Source organism: Perca fluviatilis, chromosome 5, assembly GCF_010015445.1.
Source record: "Perca fluviatilis chromosome 5, GENO_Pfluv_1.0, whole genome shotgun sequence".
In the NCBI taxonomy this organism is placed as follows: domain Eukaryota; kingdom Metazoa; phylum Chordata; class Actinopteri; order Perciformes; family Percidae; genus Perca; species Perca fluviatilis.
In genome coordinates, this window is record NC_053116.1 from 12,740,241 (window position 1) to 12,767,302 (window position 27,062).

Sequence of the window (27,062 nt, forward strand, 5' to 3'; positions counted from 1 at the left end):
AGAAAATCCCTGATCAGTAAATTATACAAATACAGTGACTCACAACGGCATCCAGATGTGATGATTCAATATTCAATGCTATCAAAATAGACCATCAGAATTTAACTAATCCATTCCTACACAGACCAACTTTATATATCAGTTTTATATCATGAGAACAACTAGGACTGCAACTAAAGTATTATTTTCATAACTGATTCATCTTCAATTAACCAAATTAACTGATGTTTAGTCTGAAAATGTCAGGGGATGGTGGGAAATGCACAACGCAATTCCACAGATCCCAAAGTGACATCTCAAATTGCTTGCTTTGAGCAACCAACATTCCAAAACTCTAAGCTATTCAATTTACAATCATATAAAAAAGAGAAATGTTGAAAATCCTCACATTTGAGGAGATGGAACCTGAAATTTTTGCTCACACAAAGATAATGAAATTCTGTCAAACTAATCTATTAATTGCTTAATCGTTTCAGATCCAAGAACAAATAAAAACAAACTCAAAGTATACTACTGTCTTTTAATATTAAATGTTAGAAAAAAAAAAAACAGTCAACAATTAAAATCTGTGAAATGATCTGATCTCTGTAGTAGTCTTACAATACTTGCTTGAGCTAGAGGTTTTGATGATAATAATAATAATAATAATAATAATAATAATAATGAGTCAGGAAAAAACAACTTGTGGTCCAGACAGTGAACATGTCACTTCCCCTTGTCGACCCAAGCAAAGAAATTACACCGAGCTTCGGGGTTGGAGGCATGTCCCTGAGGACGGGCACACACAAAGAACTGTTTGCCCATGTTTGGACCCTCCTTTTTCACAGTACGAAGCACACAGGGCTCCCCGTGGACCTTACAGGGGGGGGGCGGGGGAGGTCCATGAAGCACCGACTTCCAAAACCCTAACGATGCCCCTTTCTTGGCATCTGAGCATCCCACAGAGGGCTGTGGGGTTAAAGGTGTTGTGTGTGTCTTCATTGGTTTGTCACTTTCCTCTGTGGTGCGGCCGCTGCTGCGCTGCGGTTGTGAACCGTGGACAGGCTCAGTATCTACAGGTACGCTGCTTCTGATCTCGCTAGTTGTGGACGCTTTTTGAGAGTTCTGTGATGAGGTAACTTCATCCACGCTGAGGGCTTTTTCACACTGCCTGACCGAGGCTTCAGGAGAGGGAACGACATTTGTGATTTTGGGTTTGAAAAAGGAAAGGAGGCTGCCCTGTGGCTTTGAAGAGGTCTTGACTGTCTTAGTCTTTTTCCCCTTTGGGACAACACAGTCCGATGTTAATAACCGTTTTTTACCAACGACGATCCCAGCTCTGGAAGGGTTTAAATTCTCCCTCCTTTCCTCCTCTTCTTGAGATCCAGGTAACGCATCCCTCTGCTCAGGCTGAATTGATTTTTGGTCCACCTTAACAAGGAAGCGGGAGAGTTTCTGCTGCTTGCCAGCGAACTCTGGCAGGTAGCGTGTACAGAGGGGGGGAGGCTTGGAGCTGGGCAGGAGAGAGCAGCTCAGTTGCCCCCACACAGGGCAGTGGTCCGACCCCTCCACCTCTGGCCTGATGTCTGCTGCCACAAACTGCTCCTTGGCTAGCTGGCAATCCGCGAATATGTAGTCAATGCGTGTGCCATAGTTGGTCTGCCGCGCTCCGGTGAGAGTGGACCAGCATGTGAAGGCGCTGGTGCGAGTTGGGTGGAAATAGCGGAAGGTATCCACAAATTTTCCACTGTGGATGGGATCCGTTGAGGTTACCTCAGATTCTTCACCAGGTTCCTGCTCATTCATTTCCTCTGCCTCTCGTCTGCCACTGTGCAAAAAGCCATTCAGCCATTTCCTCCCGGGGTTTTCACCAAAATCATCCTAAGTAATGAGAAAGACAAAGCAGGTGGAGTTTCATTATTATGAATATACATGCAATCGGAAGCAGGGGGAAACAGCTGGGTAGTTTACAATGAAACTTGTTTTTTTCACTTCTGTTTTTGACACTATTACACTGATGAAATATTAGATTTAAAAGGTGCTGGCTGGTGGATTTTATAACCTTTGAACAGAGCCATGCTTACCGTTTACCCCTGTTTCCAGTCTTCAATGCTGAGCTAAACTAACCAGCTGCTGGCTTTAACTTCATATTTACCATATGGACAAGAGAGTGGAATCAATCTTTTCATTTAACTCTCAAGATATCGAATAGGCGGGGCGGCCTCTAGCTCACCCAGTAGGAGCGTTCACCCCATGTTGACTGAGTCCTGCAGCGGCGTGGGTTCGAATAACCTACTGCCATTTGCTGTGTGTCATCCCCCATCTCTCTCCCCCTTTCATGTCTATCCACTGTCTCTACTAATAATAAAGGGAAAAGCCCCAAAAAATCTTTAAAAAAAAAGAAGATATCGACTAGGCAAAAGAGACAAATTCAAAAACAACACATTCATATAACAGTATTCTAAACATACTTACGATATCACTGGGGTCACAGTGGTCTATTTGCCGGTGAGATGTATTTACATCTCCTAAAACAATCACATGGCTGAAAAATAGAAGAGAAAAGAACATTAACTCTGAATTTAAAGAGAGGGGATAACAGAGTAAGCAAAAACTCTCATACACATTGTCCAAAATAACTTAAACTCCTTTAAGGTTTTATTGACTCATGACATGAAACATACGTATATCAAAGTGCACAGACAGCATGTGTGCCGTTGCTTGAGCTCAAATTTGCAACAGCAAACTGGTAAAAGGCTGCATTGTTAGAAATTAAGTTAAAATATCTGTGGAAAAGGCAGGATACACCTGTGCCCTTATTGTAACAACAATATTTATTTACGGTCTGTGGAAACTCTCACCTCCCATCTTTCAGTATAGCTTCAGCCCGACTCTGAAGCAACTTGTAGAACTGCAGTTTGAACTGCTTTCGCTCCGGTTTTTCAGGGTCAGCCCGTGGACAGTATACATTGATTACAGTAACAGTTTGCTCTTTGTCCTGACACCTGTGGGGGGGAATACAGAGTCAAAAATAGGCACAGTAATATACAGCTACTTTACAAAATAAAAGTACACACACATTGGAATCTCCCTTGTGGTATCAACAGTTACGTTTTGATCAACAATTATTATTGTAAGAGGAAACTCCAAATTGATCAAAATCTGGCTGCTACTAAAGATTGCAAGGGGTATTTAATGCATTTATAGTTGCTATTTTTATGCGAGTATATGAAAAAAGAGAAATACCCAATACAGTAGCCTACATTTAACACGCAAGAAGCAAAGTAGAATGTTTGTTTTTCTCTTACATGATTCTGTGCTGTGTGATAACAGCTCGTCCTTCATTGTCCAAAAGCTGCAGCTCCTCGCCACAGAACTCAGTCTGGTCACCATAGCAGCCAACAGCCCCTTCATGGTTGGTCAGCAGACCCGTGAGACCCTCCTCAGCAGCAAATGGAGTGGCACTGTCTTTACAGTAAGTGGCAACCCCTGTGCATGTCAGGAATTGGAGATGAATTGTTAGTTTGTAAGCTGTGTTGTGTCAGCAGCAACTAAAGCGTGTATAACAATGGGCATGGATCTTCTGTTACTATAATAACTGTGCCCATTCACTTTAGTTAATTATGGGAATTGTGTCTTCTTGTCTTGGTAAACTAAATATAATTGGGAAGAGAAAACAGTAGGCTACGGTTATGATTCAAAGACACAAAATGAATTGTTATGACATTGCAATGAACCTGAATAGCCGCTGCGTCCTCGACTGAAGCTGAAATAGGAGTTGTAGCCGTCAACAATGGCAGTTCTTTCATCAAGCAAGTCTCCTGTGGGGGACACATTTGGGGTTTAACTTGTATTTCTAATAAACAGACTTGGGAGTGTTAAATGACAGCCGCCGCCACGTTTTGCAAACGCCACTTACTTGTCACTTTTGTCTCTTGAACACAGATAATATCTGCGTCCAGTGAATCAAGAGCATTTTTAATTCCGCCTCTGAAAGTTCTTATGCCATTTATGTTCCAGGTAACGATCTTCATTGTGTAAAACCACGGAGGGTAAACTAACGTTGTTTGACCTGCAGCCAGCCAGAATGTGAACATCCGGAAGTAAAAAAGAAGCAAAGAAAAGTACGAGCGGAAGTGTATTTTTTCACTAATCTTTTTTTTTTTGTTTCTCAATTTTTTCGTGTTTGTTCATAAAATAAAATAGTTGTATTTTTTTTGCTATTATGTTACATTTCGATATCTGGATAAACCGCAAAGTCCCTATCCACCCAAATACTAAAATAAAGACATTTTGGTGTAATTGCATTGCACAGTTGCCTAGCTAGGGGGCAACTGCTTTCACGTTTTCGGCGCGCTTTTGACACCACTGTGAAACCAGAGAGCCGGGTGGGAGGAAGGGAAGCGGCTGTTCAGTAACCTGGGCTGGTACCTCTGGCTACTATTGTGATTAGCAACCATTGCTGCTGACAGTTCCCGGAGGAAGTACACAGTGGACGTTTGCTTGCAACTGGCAAGCCCCATCTTTGAAATAAAACCAGAGGGTGAGTAGCTAGTTTGGCTAATAGTCGCTATCTAGCGTTAGCTAATTAGCTTGTCTGACAGCAGGATCCGACTGACGTTACCACCGGAGAACAACCCCGTGAACCGGCCAATGTAATGTCTATTCCGTTACGCCTGTTTTAAATTTAAGTAACGTTAATTACAAAGCCAAGAAGCTATAGCTAGCTAAATTCTTCAACTCGACATTTTTTGTTGCATTGTGGTGTCGTTTGCTGTTGGAAACTAACGTCACTCTTGCTAACGTTAACGTTAGCTGTCCGGCCGTATCCTGTTCCCAGTCTGGTGTCGTCTTAGATTTCGTATCACTGTCATAGATATTATTCATCATTTAGGATACCAGCTTACTTTGGAATTAGATGGAGCATGAAGAATACCAACATATTTACCTCATTTAATTTACTCTCAGTTGATGCGACAAATAACTAGTTTGAGGGCTAGGAGAAACAGATGCTTATGGGATGCATCACTTGGCACCGGACAACGCGGCTGGTGTTTCCATCTTCGGTCAAAGAAGAGGACATGAGGCAGTGGGGGAAGTCCGCCCCACCCAGTCAATACGGGTGGTCAAAGAGACCATAATCCATTAACACTAAAGGATACGGCACTTCAACCAGCTGTAATGACTGTGAAGCTAACATTTTACTTACTAACTTTGACTTCGGCTTTTAATATGTTAGTTGTAGGTCCAAATTCTTAGTTATTAGGGCTGTGCATCTCTCTCTTATAGGACGATCCGATACGTATCCAGATACATGGGCTATGATACGGTTCAGGGACGATACATTTTAATTTGAAACAATTTAGTGATATTCGATTTGATGTTGAAACGATTCGCTGCAATACGATGAAATATGATTTGATCACATTTACACACCCAATACAGTTAGCTCAATTGGTGGCACAATATTACTAATGCAAAACCTCTTTCCCACCCTGGCCTTTGTGTTTTCTCCTTCTAGTGTGGAGTGATGAGAGTGGGCGGGTGAAGGAGGCAGGTGTCCCAGTAGAACATTGACAGACAAGTGGGAGGTCAAGCAAGGATGCTGGAGGCAGATGCAGACTCGGCCGGTGCAGCACTAGAGAGCGAAGAGGAGGCCGAGATGGGGAGCAGAGATTTGAAGACTGAGGTGTTACGGCTGACTCTGGAGCTCCAGGAGGCCACAGAGGAGAAGCTACAGGCAGCCCGCTATGGCCTGGTGGTGCTGGAGGAAAGTAGTGCTCTCAAGATTAAATACAGGCAGCTGGAAGAGGAGCATGAAACCCTCAAAGGGGAGCTACAGCAGCTCAAAGAGGTAGGAACACCCAAGGCCTTCTAGTTATATTTAGACAACATCAGGCTTGTGAAGTTCTCATACCCCCAGCATTCCACATGGTATTTACCAATAACAAACTACTGCTTTATGACCTTTCTTTCTCTACACATTACTTTTGCACAGTAAAAGTAACATATTTATTTGCCTTGTGTAATTTTTTTTGTTTAAATTAATAAGTTTGATAATGTGCAGTTTGTACAAAAATTCTTTGTAGAATTACTTACTGTCACTGACAAGGTTGGCAAAATGTAAAAGCAGTCAAAATCGAAATGCTATCTATTTAATCTGCCCATTTAAATTTAACAGCTAAGGAGCTGCTTGCAGTTTACCTAGTAGTCCCATAAAGATACCGTTGTTGTCTTTTTATATGAACCAGCGACCTATTGCATGAATTTGATTGCTCATCCCTTCATTGCATTTTGGTTAACTCTGTCTTTCTCCTACCACAATGACAGTTCTGTTTACAGCTGTGACCTCATGTTATACTTTCAATAAAGAGGCTTGTGATTGCATGCAGAGTCAGTTTTGCTCTCATATGTCATCTGATGCTGATGGCATCGGAGGGAGAACACACACTGGACTGGAAATTGAACAGCCATAGTCAGCCTATCCGGTGCTTTTTAAAGTATTACATTTTCTCTCTTCATCTTAAACAAATTTTGATACTTAACTGCATAGCATTAAGGATTTAATTAGGTTAGTGTCGGATATTCAAGATAAAAAGATTGACCAATATGTCAAAGCTCAGATTTACATATAATCCATGTCTTTCATAGATGTATTTAAATTGCCACATGTGCTTCTCATCGGGCTTCCCAGTATTTTGTTTTTAATTATCTCACTTTCTTTTTAAATAATTGACCATTGCACAGTAATATTGAAAACCTCTCCATCATCTGTGTTTATACAAGTGAAGTATAGTTTGTACAGTTGTACTTTAGCTGACAATTAATTTCTCTCTTTCAAAGTTGCATTTTGTGGAAATATTTATGATATTCTAATCGCAGTGGTTGTGTTTACATTTGGGCTGTTGGAACGGATACCGGAAGTCGAATATAATTTGAAAAGTAAAAAAAAACAAAACATCAATACTATTAGAATGCTGAAATTAGTATTCAAATGTGACTTTTTTATAAATATCTTGGCAAACGTTATAGCTAATCTCCCTCTTCTCGCCTTGTACCTGCATGTGTCACTCATGTCACGTCTTATGAACAAAAAGTTAGCGGGAGTGAGAAACATAAGGCATTGTAAGGGCTAGCTAAGCTAACGTTATCGTTAATGTAGCTGGGAGCTTAATTGAGACAGCTAATAGTTTATGGTAGCTGCACTACAGCTGTCAGTTAGCTTTGACTTCATATATTACCTTCTAATAGCTAGTTGTATTCTCAGTAACGTGACAATCTGCAAGAAACTGGTTGCTTATAAATCACTAAAATAGTAGTGACAGCATGGTTTGTTGTTGTTGTCGTTATGCCGAGCAGCGTTAGCCTTTACAACCGAACCGCTTCCTCACACATGTTAAATAATGTTTCATTACAGATTTCTCTGTTGATTTGTGTTTGTCGCCTTTGTGTGTGTGTGTGTGTGCTCATGGTGGAAAATAAATGTAAACAAAGTTGGGTGCAATGCGCCATGACGTAGGTCCCCTTTAAGGCCAGGCTAATGTTAGGGGTCCCTGTAGTGGACAGAACGTGTAACAACCACATGCTTATAGTGGCATTGACAATGCATAAGTCGGAGTAGTGTAGTGCATATTATTTAACAGGCTGCATTTGAGCATTAAATATTCAAATTTAATTAGCACTGATATCGCTGTGTCATTTTCGGCTCTTAGTGCCGCTATCTCTCCGTTCATTGTAGTGTTAACCTCTGAGATATCGGCTTCAATTTTCTTACAAATCTCTGACTTGACGAGTGTTAGCTCAGAGTGGAGCGATGCTATAGCCTCCAGCACGTCGTTGTCGTCTGCTCTGCGGGCGGCCCCTCCAGCATTTGCTTTTGTGGTCAACCCCGAGGCTTCACTTGGGCCTGCTTCATTGTTCAAGTCCACCTTTGCATTGATCTTTTTTGGCATTTTCCACAGTCTTCTTTTCTCTCAGAAGGATATATATAAAAAAAAAAAAAAAATATATATATATATATATATATATATATATATATAATTTTCTCAAGTTGTCATTTGCGTGGTTTTGTCGAAATGAAGTGTTAAACTTAAAATCTGCCGGAGCTACCGGTTAGTGCGTCCTACTTGCTCATCGCTCGACAGCACCTCAATTTTATTAGAATATAAAAAAAAAATAACTATTGAAATTTGAATGGTATTATAGAGAAAGATTGACAGCTCTAGTTGACATGCTAATGACTGATGTGTGAGGGGTTCATATTGGTTCCTGATTTTTAACTTTGTCACAAATGCACCAGTTCGGTCATACATGTATTTAGTATTGTACATTTTTTTTTTATAAGAAGGTAATCCCATAAAATCTAATCCTGCAATGTGGGCAGATTATTGTTTCTGCAATTGTTCCATCCATTTTTTTAAATTGGGAAGTTAAAAATCCTGCTTACGCGCAGTTGGAAATTTAGCAATAAATGTGTGCCAGGATAGCAATAAAACTGGTCCATCCTGATGTTTTATAACCACATATCAAGCAAAGCTCTTTACGTCTTAAGGGACGTAGTGGTACAGAATTTCAGCTATTTTGTATAATCTGCATAAACCTCATGTCTGGGCTGTTTACCTACCTAGGCTTTGGCAGGGTTTTAGCAGAGCAGAGCGGACTCATGTGTTGTGAATTAGCATCATTACATAACCACATCACCATGTTCAGTTGAGCGTGTTTAGTAGCATGTTCATTTCATTTAATACCTTATTTGATAGTTCTTTCATCTGCAGTCAGTGATGCATAATGTGTCAAGGCTACTGATTATGGCAAGCTGTGAAGAAATGCCTGCCAACTATTAAAGTGCTAACTAAGACGTGTAATGCTTTCGGCTCATTGTATCACATCGGCTAGATACAAATACAGTGTGAAATGGTGTTAAAGCTGCTGCTAAGGTGTCTTGTTACCAAACCATAACAGCCATTTCCTTACTAATCCGGTATACCATAACGTGATAGTTGTCAGTAAAGTCCTATTTCTCTTCCTCTGTTAAGGACGTTTACATTGCTTGATTTGCTGTAGCACAGCATGAATTAATTTGTATTTCAGCTCTGCAAATATTGTTCCTATGTGTAACATACATGCATTTAGCCTTCTAAATACTGCAGGTTTTGCCCTTGCCTTAACCATTTTTGTTTGTGTAAAGGCATTTGCAGATTCTGTGAGCAGCCAGAAGCGTGCAGCTGCTGATGGAGAGTGCCGGGAGGAGAACCTGCTGCAGGAGACTGCTACTAAGGAGGCTGCCATGGCAACCCGGTTGGAGGAAGTCCAGGCGGAGCTCAAGCAAGCACGCCTTGCTCTGAGCAATGCCCATGCAGAGATCGATAGACTGGGGGGGGTCACCACCCAGCTAAAGAAGGTATGGTGGCTCACTCAGTGCACCTGCATACTGGTGTTAATACTGTATACTTCCAGTTCCTGTTTTGTCGTGATACATGCAATCGAACCCTGAACCACTGAGCCTCATTCCCAAAGTAAAATGAACCGTGCGTGACATGAAATTGGTAATATAGCAGTTTAAATGTTGTGCTTTGAACTGATTTAACAGTGGATTGTGTTCTACAGGAGTGTGAGTGTCTGGAGGCCGAAAAGGGCCATCAGAGGGAGGAGATGAAGGAATATAAAATACGTGAGCTGCGCCAGTTGCAGGACAATGGCGAGCTAGAAGATGAGAACATATCTCTGCAAAAACAGGTGTCTGTGCTCAAGGAAAACCAGGTCAGTTATCACTCACTCACACATAAAGATTAAAAACTGTAAATATCCAGAATGGTTATATTGAACGTGTCTGTAAAATATGAAATGAAAAAAACATAGTGCCACTTTGTTTTTTATCCCTATTTATTTTCCTAAATTCTTTTAAAACTAAATTTGTTTTTAACGTACTATACAATAGACTATTTGTGTTTATGGAGTACATGTAGGTGGCTGTTAACACACTATCGTAAAGTCGTTGTTGTAGTACACTGCATTTACCTTACCTGTACGAGAGCAAATCTCCGTCACGTTTGTTGACACAACTTTACAACTTGGATAGACTGGACAGGCCGGTTGCTGGGTGATTAATGCTGTTATTGTGGGGGGGGGGAAGAAGTAGCTCCCACAGCTAAGGACAACAGTTCCTCTCTTGATTACCTCCTCATTTTGTCAGTGAATTCCCAGTTTGGCTGCCTCTCCTGACAACCAGTCATCATGTCCAGTGAAACAATTCACTGGCAATATGCAGCAGGAAATAAAGAGATAATTATAGTTGTACGTATCACTGTGGCAACCAGGCCTCCAGTTCAGCAATTTCACGATTTACAAGTAATTGCGGGACACTCATTTTCCAAAAATATTTCAAGCCCTGGATGACTATGCTTTAATAATCTGGATGTGTTCTGGAAATGTATTACTCATGTCAGAAATCGTGTCAGCCAGCAACTGACAGACCAGATAAGCTTTGAATGCTTGTTAATGGGTGAGATTATTTCGAACGGGCAGCATTTAGTTGGAAAATTCTCTGAAGTTAACACAATGTTGTGATCTACTGAATACAAGTCACATGCATGTTATGTTAGTTTACCCATGCAGCAGAACAGCACCTAACGGAGTACAGGTACAACGTAAAGCTATCAAAAACACCACACCCACAGAGCAGGTTCAACATTTTTGTAGTTGAGTGATGTTTTAAGGTAGACGTGTAAAACAAGTATTCAGATCTACAGTAATTACATTTAAATGATGATGGCCTTATCTCAAAATAACAGGTGAAGGGTCGACTAATTTGAAAAAACCTAGCCTGTAGGGTTGGGCGGTAATACGGTATACCGGGGGGTCTTAAAAATAACAACGGTATCAGTTTCAATACCGTCATAAAAAAAATGCACTTATATAGGAGACAAGGAATAAATATTAAATATAATTTATGTAATTTATGTGTGGTTGTCATCACGTGACAGTGTGGAGGAGAAAGTATTTTTTTTTCTAAGTTGTTATGTTATTATTGTTTCAGTATTAGTGTTTGGTATTCAGTTTCTGAACGGTACACAAGCCAACAGTTTGGTGACGCAGTCTGAACCTTACGTCATAATTTTTAATTAGTCACGGTAATACCGTATACCGTGGTAAAATAGGGAGGAGGTTTGACGGTATTATAATTTGGATACCGTCCAACCCTACTAGCCTGAAATTCTAATTGGCTGGGTGATTGGTCAAGTCAATTTAACAACACAAAGTTTCAGGCAAAAAAAAAGTAAATATACACATACTGTTAAACTCCTAAAGACAATATCATACTGAAAGCTTTCAATGTAATAATTTTATTTTTGTAGGATGTGTTACTGTTATCTTGTGTCATTGCAACATAAAAAAAAAAAATACAAGCTAATAACATTTTCCAAACGTAAGCATACCTTCCAAACTTTTTTTTGCTGTTTTCTGTTGTTAGCATCTCAAGTCTTACTCTTTGTGCACAAAATGCTCTGCACAAATGTTGAAAAGTATGTTCACTATTCTTGTCTGTTTTTACATTATAGTTATGTTTCTGTCATTGTTTGGATTCCTGAGGGTGTGAGACAAGGGATTCCGTATGCAGATGTGCCTTATGTGTATATTGCTGCTCTGCCAGGGCAAACTGTCCATGACTTGTTCTAAATGTAGCCCAGGCTTGTTAGTCTGTCCGTGATCCTTTAGTGGACTATTAGATAACCTCTAGTCTTGCCTCTGCAGTCTGTGAAATACTGTCAGAAATTCCTTTTTGTTGTTTACATGAAACCCCTAAATTATCTTAAGTACTCTTTCATTCGGCAGCAGTTAGTTTCTTTTAAAACAATATATATATTATTTTATGCATTCTATGTGTATACTGGATGGAAATATTACATAAAGAAAATATATAGGATTTAAACCACCAGTGGAAGGAACTGTACATATCCATTTTCAAGAGAAACTGGAATTGGTGGTTATTATCCCTAGACCATCTGGGTGTGTGATAATAACTGTATTCTTCTGAATGCAGTGATAGGTATGTTTGCAGGTTTAGGCTAAAATGTGTGCACCCATATGTGTTGCATAAAACAACATAAAAATACCTCTGGTTGTGCTCCTTATCACATTTCAGGTTGAATTTGAATCAATAAAGCTGGAGCTGACCCAAAAGAACGAGGTGCAGGAGGAGCTGCGATCTCAGATGGAGGAGGCAGAAAGGCTGAGGGAGATAGCAGAGAAGCAGCTGGATGAGGCCCTGGAAGCCCTGAAGGAGGAGAGGGAGCAGAAGAACTGTCTGCGGCGAGAGCTCTCTGCCCTGACCCTTAACCCCTTTGATTCTGTGGGGAACTTGGAGCTCCACTTGGATCAGCTGGATGACAGCCAGGAGGAGGGCCAGGAGGGAGAGGGAGAGGGAGAGGATCAGGACAGCGGCATTAATAATGGTCCTGGTTCTGCTCCCAGTTCTGCTCACCCTCCTCACTTGGGGGGCTCCAAAAGTAATGGCCTCATCCATCGCTACTCCACTCCGCGCAACAGTGACGTATTCCTGCGTGCTCCAGCTTCTGGGCTGGTGTCAGACCTGCTGAGTGAGCTACACTTTTCAGACAGTCAGAAACTAAAACAGCAACTCCTACAGGTAGGCATATGTATCCCTCTCTTAAATGGTTAAATTATGATAGTCAATTATTGCCACAAAAAGATAAAGGGGCAGTATTTACATTAGGGGTGGGGGGAAAAATGTATACAGCGTAGTATTGCAATATTTTCTGTGGCAATACTGTATCGATACACAGACGCCAAGTATCGATCTTTTATTATGTATATGTTGGTCAGTTTGTCTTCTTGACAATCCCATTTTGCAGCAATAAAATTGAAGTGAGATGAACAAACAGAGAAATGTATCTTTTTAGATAAAACCGATGTTGAAGTTTTCTTTTGGGGACATAATTTGAAATTGGAAAAATTTGAAGTTGGAAAAAAGTTAATACATTGCAATATATCGCAGAATATTGCAATATCTTTAAAATCGCAATAATATTGTATCGTGACATAAGTATCGTGATGATATCGTATCGTGAGGCCTCTGGTGATTCCCACCCCTAATTTACATGTGTTATATAAATCAAGAGGAAATACAATGGCAAGATAATAAGTGGCAAGATAATAATAAGTAATGCCATTTTGTGAGAACTTAATAATAGCCTGTACACTACCGCTAACCCCATGCACTCATTAACGTGGAACAGTTTAAATTGAAATTCCTCTGTGATTAACTGCATTTATGTTGCAATGAAAGTATCTGTTCTTATCAGGCTGAGTAGTGAGGATGTCATACAGGTTGGTTTGTATGTCTAAGCTGTTGACGGGGATATCTGTTACTTCCTGCCTCAAACCACATCCCCTGGTTGTTAGTAAAGGAGTGAGACTTTCTATATTAAAACAAAAAACACCTGCACCAAGCAATTGAGTCAACTCCCACCTGATACATTTGTACCTCACATATAAACATAGACCGTATATAATATAAAGGGTACTTAAGAAAATTAGGAATGTCTTGATCTGTCATCCATGTGAGGGAAATATATTATTAATGATGCACTTAAATTGGGGGTTGGGGTAGTAAGCTCCTACCCACCAGATGTTGGGTGTGGAGCTGAATGGGGTCGGCCAGTTTCTTACATAAAAAATGCATTAAGATTTAAGGTGGTGGGGGGAGAAATTTGTGTTACAGAGAACTGTCCTTCTGTTTTATGGGAAATTATTAACAATAAGTATTTGACTGGCTTACAACAGAAATGGACCATTATTCAACTTATGAGCAGCTTAGAAGTCATTTTAGCAAATTTAAGACATATACCCTATGTTCAAACGTCTCAAGGTTTTCATCTTTTTGTGTGTGTGTGTATCCAGGCAGACCGAGAGAAGTCCAGTCTGGTAAGCAAGGTGGAGGAACTGCAAATGCAGCTGGTAATGTCCAAACAGGCACTCAGTCAGCAAGCAGACAAGGTCGGATCTCTCACTCAACAGCTGGAAGCTGTGCACAGCAACCAGCAGCACAACCAGGAGGCAGACGGCAGGGGAGAGGATGAGAATGGAGACGGCAGCAATGCAGCCTTCGACTATGAGGTAGACACCAAGAGCAAAGAGGTGCTGGAGGCACGCATGCGTTCGGCCAGCGAAGAGCTTCTGAAGCTGCGGGATGAACTGTCTCAGGCGGGAACTCGTTATAACACCCTGGAGCACAGATACAAGCAGGAGAAGGATCGTTGGAGGGCAGAGGCCCAGGAGCTAGCTGACAAGATCCGTCAATGCATCAAGTCCAGCAAGCAGGACCAGGAGCGCATCGGTGAGCTGGAGAAGGAGATTGGAGCTACACGGAAAGTGGCCATTGATTCCGAAGGGCACTTGAGCGTCGCCCAGGAAGAGCTGCTAGCTTTCTCTGAGGAGCTGTCCAACCTCTATCACCACATCTGCGTGTGCAACAACCTGACACCCAAACGAGTCACCCTGGACTACTACCGGGATGGTGCCAGGGCAAGTGTTGGAGGAAGTAGTGCACGGAGGTCACACTACGTCCACCCCCAGCACAACTCCCAGAAGAAGCCGCGAGCTAATGACATGTTTAGCTCCAAAGCTTCAGCATTGCAGTTCATGGGGGAGGTGGACAGTGCAGGAGCCAGCGGAGACTCTCCCAATTGTCCTGGATCCCCCACCCTGGATTTCAGGGACCCTTCAAATGTCCGCAACTTGGTAGCGGTCATCCGTTGCCAGATTAAACATCTCCGGGTAAGACAGCACTGCTTATCACATACAGTATGTCAGACATTTTTTAGAGTGCTACTCTACTACTTGATTGTTTGTGAACTGAAAGTTATAGCCAGTGCAAATTCTCTAACTCTTTCATTGTGGCTCGATCACTAAAAGCCAGGCTTTTGTTCAGGGTGCAAGCCTTTCCTCCCTCACAAATTTCTTGCTGAACTTAATGCTCAGCTCAGACCAGGGTTCGGAATTAACACTCGTCAAATGCGGGTAAATTTTCCGTTTGGCGAGTAAATCTCAGGGGGTTATCCACCACATCAAAAATAGTTCTGTTTTTCAGTCTTCATTTTGGGGAAGTTGCAGCTACTTTCTTTTGTTCCTCTGCTGTCTGCATGTCTGAAATTCGCGGGGGCGGGCGGACACACGCACGCACACACCAGGCGCCATCCACCACGTCACTTCTCTTTACTGACAGGTGGCATTTACTTCAGGCTAAACAATTAGCTAGTAAGTGGCGATTTTTGGCAGCCAACCTTCCAAAAGAAAGCACAATGAAATTAAATGTTAACCGATCATTAACAGTTGACTGACAAGCAGGAAATGGAGCATCAGTTCACCCGTCCAGGAGGCTCTGACACACTTTCTGCACTCCATGTCCGCGGACAGCTGTAGGCTTGTACTGGTGTTGATGTTGTAGTTGCATTGTCATGGACACACGCAGCCACTTTTTTGAAAGATTTTCGGGAACAACACAAGACCACAGCAGCCCACAGCGTGTATGTCTGAGCCTGACTCCATCGCCTCCACCTGCAGGTTGTCAGCTGTGCGTCTGCCTGGTATAGTCTTGGACGGACGATTTAACTCGCCGGTCCTCATCAACATAGTTTCATGTGTTAGGTAGCTCTCCGCAAACAGAAAAGAAGAGCAGCTTAAAACGCAACTTGCTGGTTCTAAGTTAGGACCAGCAAGTTAATTAGCAGTTAATAAATATATTGTATAGCCGATTTACATTTGTATCATGCCAAAGACGTTTTTTTTAAACTTCATTTTTTTATTTTTTTATAATATTGGTTTAACTGACTGGTCGGCTGACCTAAGTTAGGGAAAAAAACTGCAATTTAATATTTTGGCCGTTAAAAAAATATGCTTGGCCAGTGGATCTACCGGCCAACTTTGCCAGTGAGTAAAGAAGTTAATTTCGGACACTGGCTCAGACTGTTACATGTAGTTGAGAAGCTCTCATGTTAGTTCAAATCCAAGGCCTCGTTTGCGACTTGTTCAGCGCGCGTGCATGCGTTAACACTGGGAACTTGTATTTTGACCTGGTGAAACACATAGTTGCTCTTTACCTTTTTTATTTTTAAACATTTGTTTTTTTAACCCCCTCGTCCAGATGCTCTCCACGTTGTTTTCATGTTTAAGCGCTGTGCAAAAACGCAAAGGTTAAGCCGTATAATGGCAGGGAAAACCCTGTGTTAGGAAATCTGAAATTCATTTCATACATTTAAAAAACAGAGTTTGGTTTTGGTCATTGTTGATAATGTTATATTTGGATTATACTGTATATTAAAACACTACAATACTATAAGACAAACCCATGGTAAGATTTTGACAAATGGTTTATTTTGCCAGTGAAACAAACCCATTTAACTTGCTTTTACAAACAACTGTCTTTATGTTGTCTCAGGTGGCAGTGGACCTCTGTCGTCAGAGGGGCGCGATGCCTTACTCAGGGTTCAGCAGCAGCGGAGAGTCGGAGCGGGATGCTGAAAGCCTCATGGAAGAAGTACTAAAACTCAAGTCCCTTCTCAGCACCAAGAGAGAACAGATTGCTACCCTCAGGACTGTCCTCAAGGCTAACAAACAGGTAGGTCCCAGCAAGCACTGACTACGCTACAACGTTCCCTTCTGATCTCTTTGGACCGTTTTTAAAACAGTTTTTAGTATGGTAACAGGCTAGTATTTCACTTTCGGGCATTGCTCTTAATCAGCCTGACCTTTCAGGGACTTTCTCTAAAATGTAATCCTCTAATGTCCAAGACTAATGAGTGGATTTTCTGTTGCCTATAATAATAATAATAATAATAATAATAATAATAATAATAATACAAAAAAAAAGAAAAAGCTATCAGTTTCCTTGCGTGTACAAAACCTTGTGAGAACAGCCCTCTTGGTACTGATAGATTGTCATGAAATGTAGTCTTTCTTCTGTTGCCAATATATTTACCTATTCTGTATAAGGACCCAACCAAGGAGAACAGGTCTTCACTACATTATCTTGACATAAGCAGTATGGTTGACCTGCGTCGTCAGCCTCTTGTCTAGACATTTCCTTGGGCTCACATGGGTCTGTACCTTGAGTACGGTGTGACGTTGCACTACTCAGTGGTTGAACTCTCTTCCCCCCCTCCCCTTTCCTGTGGCTCAAGCACTGTGTGACCTGCTTCTGTCGTATCCGCTTAAGGTTGATTTATAGTAGTACGTAGGTGTAGAGCCTACGTACGTGGCCTACGCCTTAATAAGTGAATAGCAGAGTCAGTACATAGTGTGTGAGTGTGTGGTAGAGCGAGTGAGAATATGACGAGTACCGGTGGTGGAGACGGAAAAACAAAATGTCTCCCCTGTGCTTTCTGACCACTGTCTGTAAGCTGTAGCATGAAACCATCTACTGTGTTAACCATCTACTTGATTTCATGTTGTTCATGGAGAGACAGAAATAAGTAGGAGGAAATGCGAACCTACCATGCCCCGGCCGAGCGGACCAATCACAGTTGTTTTGGTCTGCGTCGCCACGACATAAAGTTACATTTCTGGGGAGGTGCACGTCAGGCTTTAGCTGTCACTCTCCCTTTCTCTCACTCACACACACACACACACACACACACACACACACACACACACATACACATACACATACAAACACTCAAGACGTCACTTTGACAGCGAATAACTTTACATCTGAAGCATTTAAAGACTATTTGTCCATTGTTTATTTCTAAAGAAAAACGACAATGTATAAAAGGCTCCATTACCTTGTACCTCACATTATGGCTCCGTTGCAGACATTTTTGTAAAAATAGGCTAACGATTGTGTCATAACCAAGCGACTTACTGTCTCATAGTAGAGGAATTAACGTATAGTACAGGAGAAGCTCGCAGGCAGTTTCGACTTACATGAGCTGTTAAGGATTAATTACTAATGTTAACTAGCATTTTAGTTAGCAATAATTAGCCTGTGCCCATGTTATCTCCTTACATATACCTACGCTCTCAGTCTCTGCAAGATTGGGAATGATTGAGATTTCTCTTGGCACACACACAGCTACCAGAAGACTTCCAACTTTCAGACAGGTTGCTCACATCACATTTACGTCGTCTCTGTCAGTTGGAGGCTGCGCAGTAATGCTCAGCGCTCACCAGAAAAGTGCTTCTAATATCCTTCACTGGTCTCCGTCCAGAGCAACGGGATCTGTTGGTCCAGTTTATATACTGTCTATGGGTCTTACAGGGAGGTGTGTTCAGGTGAATTCTTGGCGTATTGCTATCTTGAGGCAGCGGAAAGTGATCCTGCCACTGACCAACAAAAACCTGGTCTAAAGTCAATAGCGCATTTCATTGTTATTTTAACAGCGAATTAGTAAAATGCCCCTAGGCTCATGCACAGCGCGCGCACACTATGCTTGTTACACACACACACAGGGACGCGCAGCAGCACACAAACATGGAAAAGATTACAAATAAGAATATTACGGTGCAAATCCGCCATCATAATAGCAATGCGCCAAGGTACAAACGCGCCTGGCTTTTAAAGGGAATGGGAGATGACACTCTGATTGGTTTATTGCATGTTACGTCCAAAACACACCTATGAATTAATGAAGACCCTAAGTACAACCCTTTTGAACCATGCGCCCGGCACACGGACCCTTTTTTACCGCCGTTAAACTAGCAAAAGTGGATTTGTACACGCCCTATCGCACCTGCGCCGTGCGCTTAGATCGTTAAAATAGGGCCGACAGTTACAACAGAAGTAACCATTGGTTTCTCTAAAACAGGGGTCTTCAACGTTTTTTAGGCCAAGGACCCCTTATCTGAAAGAGAGATGGAGCAGGGACCCCCTTCTCCACATATTGTATAGAATTAAGTTGTCGATCCTCATTGAAGGCGAGAGTTTGGAAGACCTCGAGGGGAAGACGGAACTTGATAGGAATTGTGCTATATGCAGGCTTTGCAAAGCGAAAGTTAAGTATTTTGGAAACGCCACAAACTTGAGAACTCACATGGTACGCCATCACCCGGAGATTAACATTAAAGACGTGGACGAACAACAACCTAAAGTACCTTCTCCTAACATGCCAGTCAACCAACGCACTCTTTCAATGCTCTATACTCCCACCGAACTCTAAACGAAAAGCTCTTTTTATTTATCCGTTTTATTTTATACTTGAATAAAATGTATTTGAACGCTGGCCAAAGCTTGGCACTTTGCAGTTTTTTGTTGCAATTTTTTTTTATTTTTGTATGAAGACATATAAAATATATAAAAACAGTCCATTTTAAATTATATGTCTACTGCAATCACATTTAACATCACTTATCGCTGTTCTGAAGGTATTAATCCCTTAACTCTTATAACTGATGGTTCCCTCTATGACCAGGATGTATGCTAATACATTGGAGGCACAAAACTGAAAGTAGGGTCTACCTACAATGTGTGGGTATGATTGTTTGAAATAAGTGCATAATTACATTTTTTTTGTATATTCTATATAAATCATGCACGATCATATCCATTTGAACACCCACTTGAAAGGAGAATGATGGTGCTACACTAGCATATAACGGTGCAATCGTCTTTTTTTGCCAATGCAGACTGCGGAGTTGGCCCTGTCCAATTTGAAAACCAAGTACGAGACGGAGAAGAGCATGGTCTCCGAGACCATGATGAAACTGCGGAACGAGCTCAAAGCCTTGAAGGAGGACGCTGCCACCTTCTCTTCATTGCGAGTCATGTTTGCCAGTCGGTAAGTTTTCCTTTTTTATGTACGAGAAAAGAAATTATTAATTCTATTCAGCAGTGTTATGAAAGAAGAAAAGTATTTATTTTGTCCCGTGACAAAGTAGCTTTGCGATTGCTTTAAAATGTATTTTAGCTGCAACATTTGCTAGTGTTTTTTCGTGCTTAGAAATGGTGCTCTTGATGTGGTACAGCCTCTGCTACCACTCATGTAATAAGCTTACCGTGCTTATTACGCCTGTGGACAATCCACTGGTTCACGTGAAGATTATGAACCGCATGCTCTGACCTGTGCCGATGGGGGAGGAGGCAAGGGCAGATTTGTCCTATCACGCCAGGTCACCATAGGGAAGGAGAAGCCTAATGTCAGTGGCACGTTAGATAGGGTGGAAAGATGCTGTCAAGGGTTAAACTTACAGACCACAACATTCATTAATCACTAACCTCTTCCGAGAATCCGTTGGCATGGATAATTGTTTGCAGTGTTTTTGTATTGGGTTGAAAGAGTGAACTAATGTTTTTTTTGTCTTGGCATTGTCTGGTTTTGTTATGGACAGCAGGAATGTTATTGTTATTTGTTATAAACCCTATGGAGCACGACAGTTTTGTATACAACATCAAATTATACCTTTTATGTCATACTCCGTATCTCCAGATCAATGCAGCGTAGAGACTTACTTGTTTTTTTCAGGAAGCTAAGATCTGCAGCATTTTAACAAGGTCTCTCTTGCAATTGTAGGACTTTTAGAAGCTTTGTAATTCAACTGGAACTATAGTGGGGTTTTTTTCACAGCATTTGTACAGTATATTCACAATGATGAAATTATACATCCTACTACGCGAAATGAGATATCTCCGCGTTGCTTCATGGCAGGTTTTTTTCCTTCTACCCTTCAAGCTGAAAGCTTCCCAGTTCCAAAGAGTGCTCCCATATGAACGTAGGCCTTTCAGAAGATTTGTTATCACGCCTGGAACTGCAGAGTCTTTTCAGAACCTTTGTATTATAAATTATAAAAATCATAAACGTAACGGTTATTTATCCATTTTCTGGCATGAAAACGGATCAATTTTGTTGTCCTTCGCCATTTTGACTCCCAGAATGCAGTGGAGTGAGTGTGTCGACCAATCAGAGGCTGTCCCATTATTGTTCTGTGGGATTTCAATACATTTCTGTGAGATTCAATTTCCGTTTTTGTTTTTTGTTTTGTCTTCATAGTCCTATTTATACATTCATGTGACATCTCTGCAGCATACATATCCTGACAGCCCAGGTTGTCCTGAAAATGAGGTCTATAACTTTATTGTGCATTACAGGGTTGAGGCTATACAAGCATTATTACAGAAGGAAACCAGGCGACCCAAAGATTGGAAAAAATGGCTTAGACCCCAGAGGGTTAATTGCCAGAGAAGCTTCTTAAACATGCATTACCTGTCTAGACCCCCTCTAGACAGTTATGAGCTGGCATTTGATTATCCTTAAGAAGGATTGGAGACCAGTTAGTGGTCAAGGACCTGTTGCAACAGGCTAAAGATTACAGCTTAAAAGATTTCCCTATTTATAATTAAGTTTTGTGGTGCCATCATGTGGCTAGCTGGAGTGACTGCATTTCTACAGTATGTGATGACAAGGGAGTATTCAAACTCCCATTTCAGTCAAATTAGATTCTTATTGTTGTCATCTTCGCATGCACCCCTTATTTCTTTCGATGGAAATTATTAGTAGTAGGCGGTGATCAACATCAAATTAAGGAATTGCTCATACGCAAGTAAGACTTGTTTTCGCATCAGCTTCTAAACTTTGAGGATTTGCAGATTTTCTTTGTTTCAAATAGATGTAAACTCAATAATTTTGTGTTCCAAAAAACAAAACCATTGTGAAGACATCACTTTGTGCTTCAGTAACTTGTGATCATTTGATCTTATGTCTTATCTTTATCTTTAATCAAAAAAGCTGCTAGGTTAATCAATCATGAAATTAATCTTTAGTTGCAGTCCTAGTGTTGTTAGTGCACTATAAGTCATGTTTAGCATGCGTGTTGTGTGTCTCTGGCTTTGTGCATTAATCTGTGTTTGACTGCTTGTGCATGTTGCATCTTTTCACTGTGTACAATCTCTCAGGTGTGATCAGTATGTCACCCAGTTGGACGAGATGCAGAGGCAGCTGGCGGCAGCCGAGGATGAGAAGAGGACACTGAATTCTCTGCTGCGTATGGCCATACAGCAGAAACTGGCTCTTACTCAGCGTTTGGAGGACCTGGAGGCCCCTCTGTCTCCCCACAGCTTGAACAGCAGCCCCCGCCGCTCCAGGGCCAAAGAGCTGGCCACCAAGTCAGGCCGGGCTCCGCGGAGCCCCCGAAACAGTCCGGCACGCCCCCCGCTGAGAAGCAGTCCACGAGCTAGCCCTGTTCTCGGCGGCAGCGTTTCTGCCATGGCCACGCACCACCTGCGAGGTTTAACACGAAGTCTCCACACAAGCCCTGTAAGAACCTCTCTCTCTCTTTGTCCCGACAACCCCCTCCAAACAAACCGCTTGTCTTGCAGAGGCAAGGGTCTCCCACGGGACGCCACCTTCATTAGAAGTCATAGTGTCAGTGATATTTTTAACACAGAGTTGAGTCCTGGCTACTCACCGACGCGTAAAGGCTCCACCAGTTCTGTGAACAGCGAGATAATGGTAAAGAAAACACATACACAAGTCAGCGATTCAAGAAAAGGTAGGTCAGGTCGGAGAGCTTCAGTCCCTGTACGTCAGGACACCTTCATTACAACTCGCGTTGTAACTGCCTCATCCACCAGGCGAAAGTCTTCTATGTTTTCTTCATCCATTGATGATCTAACCTCTTCTAAGTCTTTGTGTGTGTATCCTAACACATCTGAAGCATGGGGTGAAAGTAAACAAAAGCCTGATCTAAAACCAAACTTAGATACTTCGGTTAGAAGAAAACCGTCGAGTTACAGGTCTAATTCTGTACAAGCAGCAGCTGCATGCCGTAACACATTTCAGTCAGACACAGTCTCCTCTCCGTCAAACGCTACATTTTCAGGCGCCCTGACAACCACATCCCACACTGTTCACAATCAACACGGTAAGGCCAAGATGACTGGGATCTGTAGAGAGTCGAGGCGTAGATTATCCACCTCCACAAGTAGAACCAGTGAGGAGTCGCTCATTAATGTCAGTAGGAGCTCTGGTAATAAACCTCAGGGCACACCTGCCAGGCCCCGGAGCTCACACTCGAAATCATCTCGCAGGCACTGAAATAAAGTAGCCAGCTCTATACTAAACTACTTTATCTATAGCTATACATTTTTATTAAATTAAATAAATAAGCCATATGTTATGCTATAAATTATGAAATAATCTATATTTAATATTTGTGTTTTGCACAGATTTTGTTTAGAACCAATGCATATTGGGGTTAAGAATGATTTGCTTTTTTTACATCTCATGTAGCTGTTAGGATGCCCTAGTTTGCTGATCCTATATGTGTTGTATTGATCCATTTATCCTTATTAATTACCCTCACCTTTTTCACTCAATTTTTTTATTTCAACTAAATATGTTTTTTTTGTCTCTGTCTCACCCTGTCTCTGTAGCGCTGAAACACTCCTTCCATTACTCCAAACCCCATCTTCTCCATAAGGACCTGTCTTCATGTTGACTCCCGGCTCCCTCCTCCTTTCCTGACTCAAGACATCCTGTCCATCCCAGATATGATGCAACATTCCCCAGTGTACCCACCAGAACCATGGATTTAAAAAAAAATAAAATAAATAAGAATCTCTCATCCTGCCCTCCTGCATGCAGCCCGGAGAAGGATGAAGGGACAAATGTGCTGCTCATTGCTCTGTGAAGTCATTGACTGTCTTGTCCCAAGTGGATCCAGCTTCCATCTGGTCATGTGCAAGGCTGCTGTGTGTTGTGGTGAACCATTGCCAGTATTTATTCCAGAATGAGAACCTTTTCATGTCCAGTATTTACTGTCTTCAGACTTTGATTCAAGGCTGTGATCTGTCCTTACGCTCTTGCCTGTAGTCTGGCATCCTGGTCAGGCCTGTCTGGCGTCTTTAAGTGTCTGTAAACCATTAGATCATCTGTGATAACTTTCCCAGGAGGTAGTTTTTGTAGAACAATGCAGCCTTACTAACATAATTGCTAACCCACAAGTAGAGGGCTTGCTATCGTCCTGAGATTCCTCCCTTTCCCTGGTGATACAGTTACATGCCCTTTTTTCTTTCTTTTTTTATCCTGTCTGGCTCTTTGGATTTTGCCCATCAGCCACACCCTTTAACTCTAGGTCAGTAAACTTAAGTATTTTCATTGATGTAAATAGATCAGCCATAAGTTCACCACCTCAGGTCAAATGGAGTGATCAGATACATGATTTGGGAGATCTTAAATGTGCATCTTACTTTGCAAACTATGCAGACCAAGTCAGGACAGTTCCTGCTGTTTTTATAAGGTACCTTCACTTTCATGACAGTGGCTGGCTGTAGCTATTTTACAACGGCTATTTAGCATCTGTCACAATAAGCAGCTACTGGAAATCTTCTGGGCATGCTAAGTGGCACAATTTAAAGCATCCACCCAAACATTTGTGATTTCCTGCTTGTTGGGCTGTGGATTTTAAAAGACACCGTCTTACATCACCCAATAATTTAAGTGGCTTGGTTTACCTAAAACTAATATTAACATGTTGGGCCATGTTCTTGGTTACATAATCATAATAACAGTTTCCATTCAGCTTCTGCTTTGTCTCACTCCTTTAAACAGCTAAGCAACAATACCCATGTTTTGTATCCCATCACTTAATGTCACAATGCTTTTGTCTGCTACCAAAGTAAGCATGTCGTACTGAACTAGTATTACCCACAACAAGCTAGTTTTCTTCTCCTGTGGCTGCAGCATCCATTGTTTTTACTTAGGAATGCGAATAGAGCTAGCAGGCTGCTGTTAGAGTTGCTGCGTGTAGAAAGATGTAATAATATTCTCCCATAATTTTAAAAGCTCACAGTGCTTTGCATCTAGAAGCACATTATGGCTTCAAACAAAGAATACATAAATTTTACAAAACAAAAATGTTCACTCCAATGTGACATTGCTTTGCTAGGGGAAGCTCCGTAAGGAAGAGTCTTGGATTGCAAAGGAAAGACAAAGGAAGAACATGTAAACGTACATGCATCTGTGGATACCTCAACATAGGTTGCTTATAGAGTAGTTTGAAGCCAGGGCTGTGGTTTGAGAACAGCAGCACAGTTAACAGGAACACTGTTACAACACCTGTCTCACTGAATGCAGTTAAAATTCAAATTGAATTGACCTGATGAGACCAACCCTGATCTTTTAAGACCACATTTTGAAACAACCATTTGAACAATTGACAACTCCATTTTCAACTGTCCAGTGGTTCAGTAGAAGAGGCCACATCCTGCTGATTTATTTTTATTTTTAGTGCCTTGGTTTTGATCTTGTCTGTTGTTTTAGACTACGTCACATTTTCTAAATAGAGGCTACTATTCAACACTGTAGTTGTGATTTTTTTTTTTGAAGGTATGTTTTATTTACTTTTGAGGAAAGTCATTGAGCAGTGTTAGCACTGAATATAGCGATTTCTCATTATGGTAAAATATTTTCACTTTAGTTAGCATGCGTTGTATAAACGCATTAGTATTAACTATTGAATAATGAATGCAGTAAATCACGAACATAATGTATCGAAAACATAGGTTAAATTTCCTTGCTAAAAAGTGGAAATGCTTTAACATTATGTCATATTGCTTCGAAGGTTGTAAATGGATTTCTTAATCTATTTAATTCACTCTGTGAAGATGTGTGTATAATTTAATTACCGTTGTATAATATTTTAACTGTATTTATGTGGTCTGCGTTCTGTATTCACATTGTTCTCAAGGACGACATGCACACACTCCACATAACACACGTGATGGTCCTCAACTTTGTATGTGTATGCAATTTCCTTTCTTTGACCTGTGAACCACTTTTGTCATGAAGAATTAAAACAAGCCAACTCTCAGTTGATTCTGGTCTTTTGAGTTCAAACACCGCATTGAAATAATGAAAAAAGTGAATGTAAAAAATGTTAGCAGAGGTGGCCCAATGCCCCTATCAGCCCATCCTAAATATGAACATCCATTCTAACAGCTAATGATGGACTTTATCGCACTCACTCCATGCAAGAGGTATAAGAGGAAGTGTTGCTTTGTGATTGTTGATATGTTTTCACAATGAATTGAGTGTTTCCCATGTAGCCAAGTAGTAGAGAAGTGATTCCAAGATGGGAACTACCATCCAAATTGGCCAGTGCTCACGCTTCTCACTTAGTAAATAATTCAAAGCCTTCAGAGAAACCTTAATACACACTGTGCTTACCTCCCACCCAGTGGAAGTGCAGTGGAAAGGGCTCTGCACTTCCTTCTGTGAGCCTTGCCTTATATACAGTACGATCAGAAGCAGAGATCTTCAACAGGAGGTCCTCAGAATGACTGCGTGGGGGCGGGGGCCAAATTATTGTTAAATACTTTATTTTAAATAATATGTCTGAAAATATACATTAACATGAATGCAACATAATATTAGCAAAGATATGTCAGCCTTTGTAAAAAAAAAAAAACGTTTGACATTAAAACATGATATATGAGTATGTAAAGAGTAGCTTAGTAGAGTAGGGCACCATTAAAAAGGTATGTGTAAAGGCTTACAACACGTTATTGTAGGCCCCATTTAGTATGCAACTTAATTTTTTACAATATATGTAGTAGGTGTTCCCTGCTCGTCTCTACAAGTAGGGGTATTTGGCCTAAAATATGTTAAAGACCCTTGATCAAAAGGACAACAGTTGCTGACCTCATGACAGTGATCAGGCAGGCTTATCTGACATACATATCCTGAGGTCTTCCGGAGACCAAATGCAAACACTCCCAGACAATAGATCTGTGATGTTGAAACCCTTAACCCTTCCTCAGGACAAATGGCCCCATGATCTTTGGTCTGTCAGTTGACTGTTGGGGCACTCTTATCTGACAACCTCAGACTTCACCATATCCATATTTTGAGTCCTAAAATCTAAAATGTTAAATCCCCAAAGGTGCTTTCAGTTTATTATATGGGATAATACTGCAGGCTACTATTTTATGGTAAAATATTCCACTAAATACATGTGGTCTGTCCGAGGTATGTGATGGTAAAAGCATTCATTCTAAAGTTTTACTTCATATTTTTTTCCTAGGGAGGAAAATGAGAGGAAGTAAACATAGAGCAGTGCAATTGCTTTGACGT

General features: G+C 41.2%; 2 protein-coding genes across 3 annotated transcripts; one reads left to right on the forward strand and one right to left on the reverse strand.

Moving 5' to 3' along the window:
- Window positions 1–500: 500 nt before the first annotated feature.
- apex2 (APEX nuclease (apurinic/apyrimidinic endonuclease) 2) lies at window positions 501–4,082 on the reverse strand. The gene is made up of 6 exons (XM_039801819.1): window positions 3,899–4,082; window positions 3,717–3,800; window positions 3,288–3,468; window positions 2,841–2,984; window positions 2,455–2,524; window positions 501–1,860 (listed from the first exon to the last, which is right to left on the reverse strand). Exons 1-6 carry the CDS (start codon window positions 4,074–4,076, stop codon window positions 706–708), a joined length of 1,812 nt encoding a protein of 603 aa, XP_039657753.1. The 5' UTR covers window positions 4,077–4,082; the 3' UTR covers window positions 501–705.
- A 237-nt stretch (window positions 4,083–4,319) lies between these two features.
- zgc:162200 (uncharacterized protein LOC558638 homolog) lies at window positions 4,320–25,800 on the forward strand. Of its 2 annotated transcripts, none has more exons than XM_039801815.1 (10): window positions 4,320–4,522; window positions 5,501–5,833; window positions 9,167–9,379; window positions 9,586–9,738; window positions 12,122–12,625; window positions 13,900–14,775; window positions 16,436–16,615; window positions 19,621–19,772; window positions 21,884–22,244; window positions 23,363–25,800. In XM_039801815.1, exons 2-10 carry the CDS (start codon window positions 5,582–5,584, stop codon window positions 23,366–23,368), a joined length of 2,697 nt encoding a protein of 898 aa, XP_039657749.1. In that variant the 5' UTR covers window positions 4,320–4,522; window positions 5,501–5,581; the 3' UTR covers window positions 23,369–25,800. The 2 variants fall into 2 exon arrangements, with proteins under 2 accessions (XP_039657749.1, XP_039657750.1); XM_039801816.1 differs by lacking the exon at window positions 4,320–4,522 and adding an exon at window positions 4,533–4,634.
- The last annotated feature ends 1,262 nt before the right edge of the window (window positions 25,801–27,062 follow it).

Coding starts and splice junctions, on each gene's coding strand:
- apex2 (XM_039801819.1), bottom strand. CDS start 4,076: ATGTTCACATTCTGGCTGGCTGCAGGTCAAACAACGTTAGTTTACCCT. Junction 2,985..3,287: donor ATCACACAGCACAGAATCAT/GTAAGAGAAAAA, acceptor TCCCCCCCACAG/GTGTCAGGACAAAGAGCAAA. Junction 1,861..2,454: donor ACTGTGACCCCAGTGATATC/GTAAGTATGTTT, acceptor CTCATTACTTAG/GATGATTTTGGTGAAAACCC.
- zgc:162200 (XM_039801815.1), top strand. CDS start 5,582: ATGCTGGAGGCAGATGCAGACTCGGCCGGTGCAGCACTAGAGAGCGAA. Junction 9,739..12,121: donor CTGTGCTCAAGGAAAACCAG/GTCAGTTATCAC, acceptor ATCACATTTCAG/GTTGAATTTGAATCAATAAA. Junction 14,776..16,435: donor GCCAGATTAAACATCTCCGG/GTAAGACAGCAC, acceptor ATGTTGTCTCAG/GTGGCAGTGGACCTCTGTCG.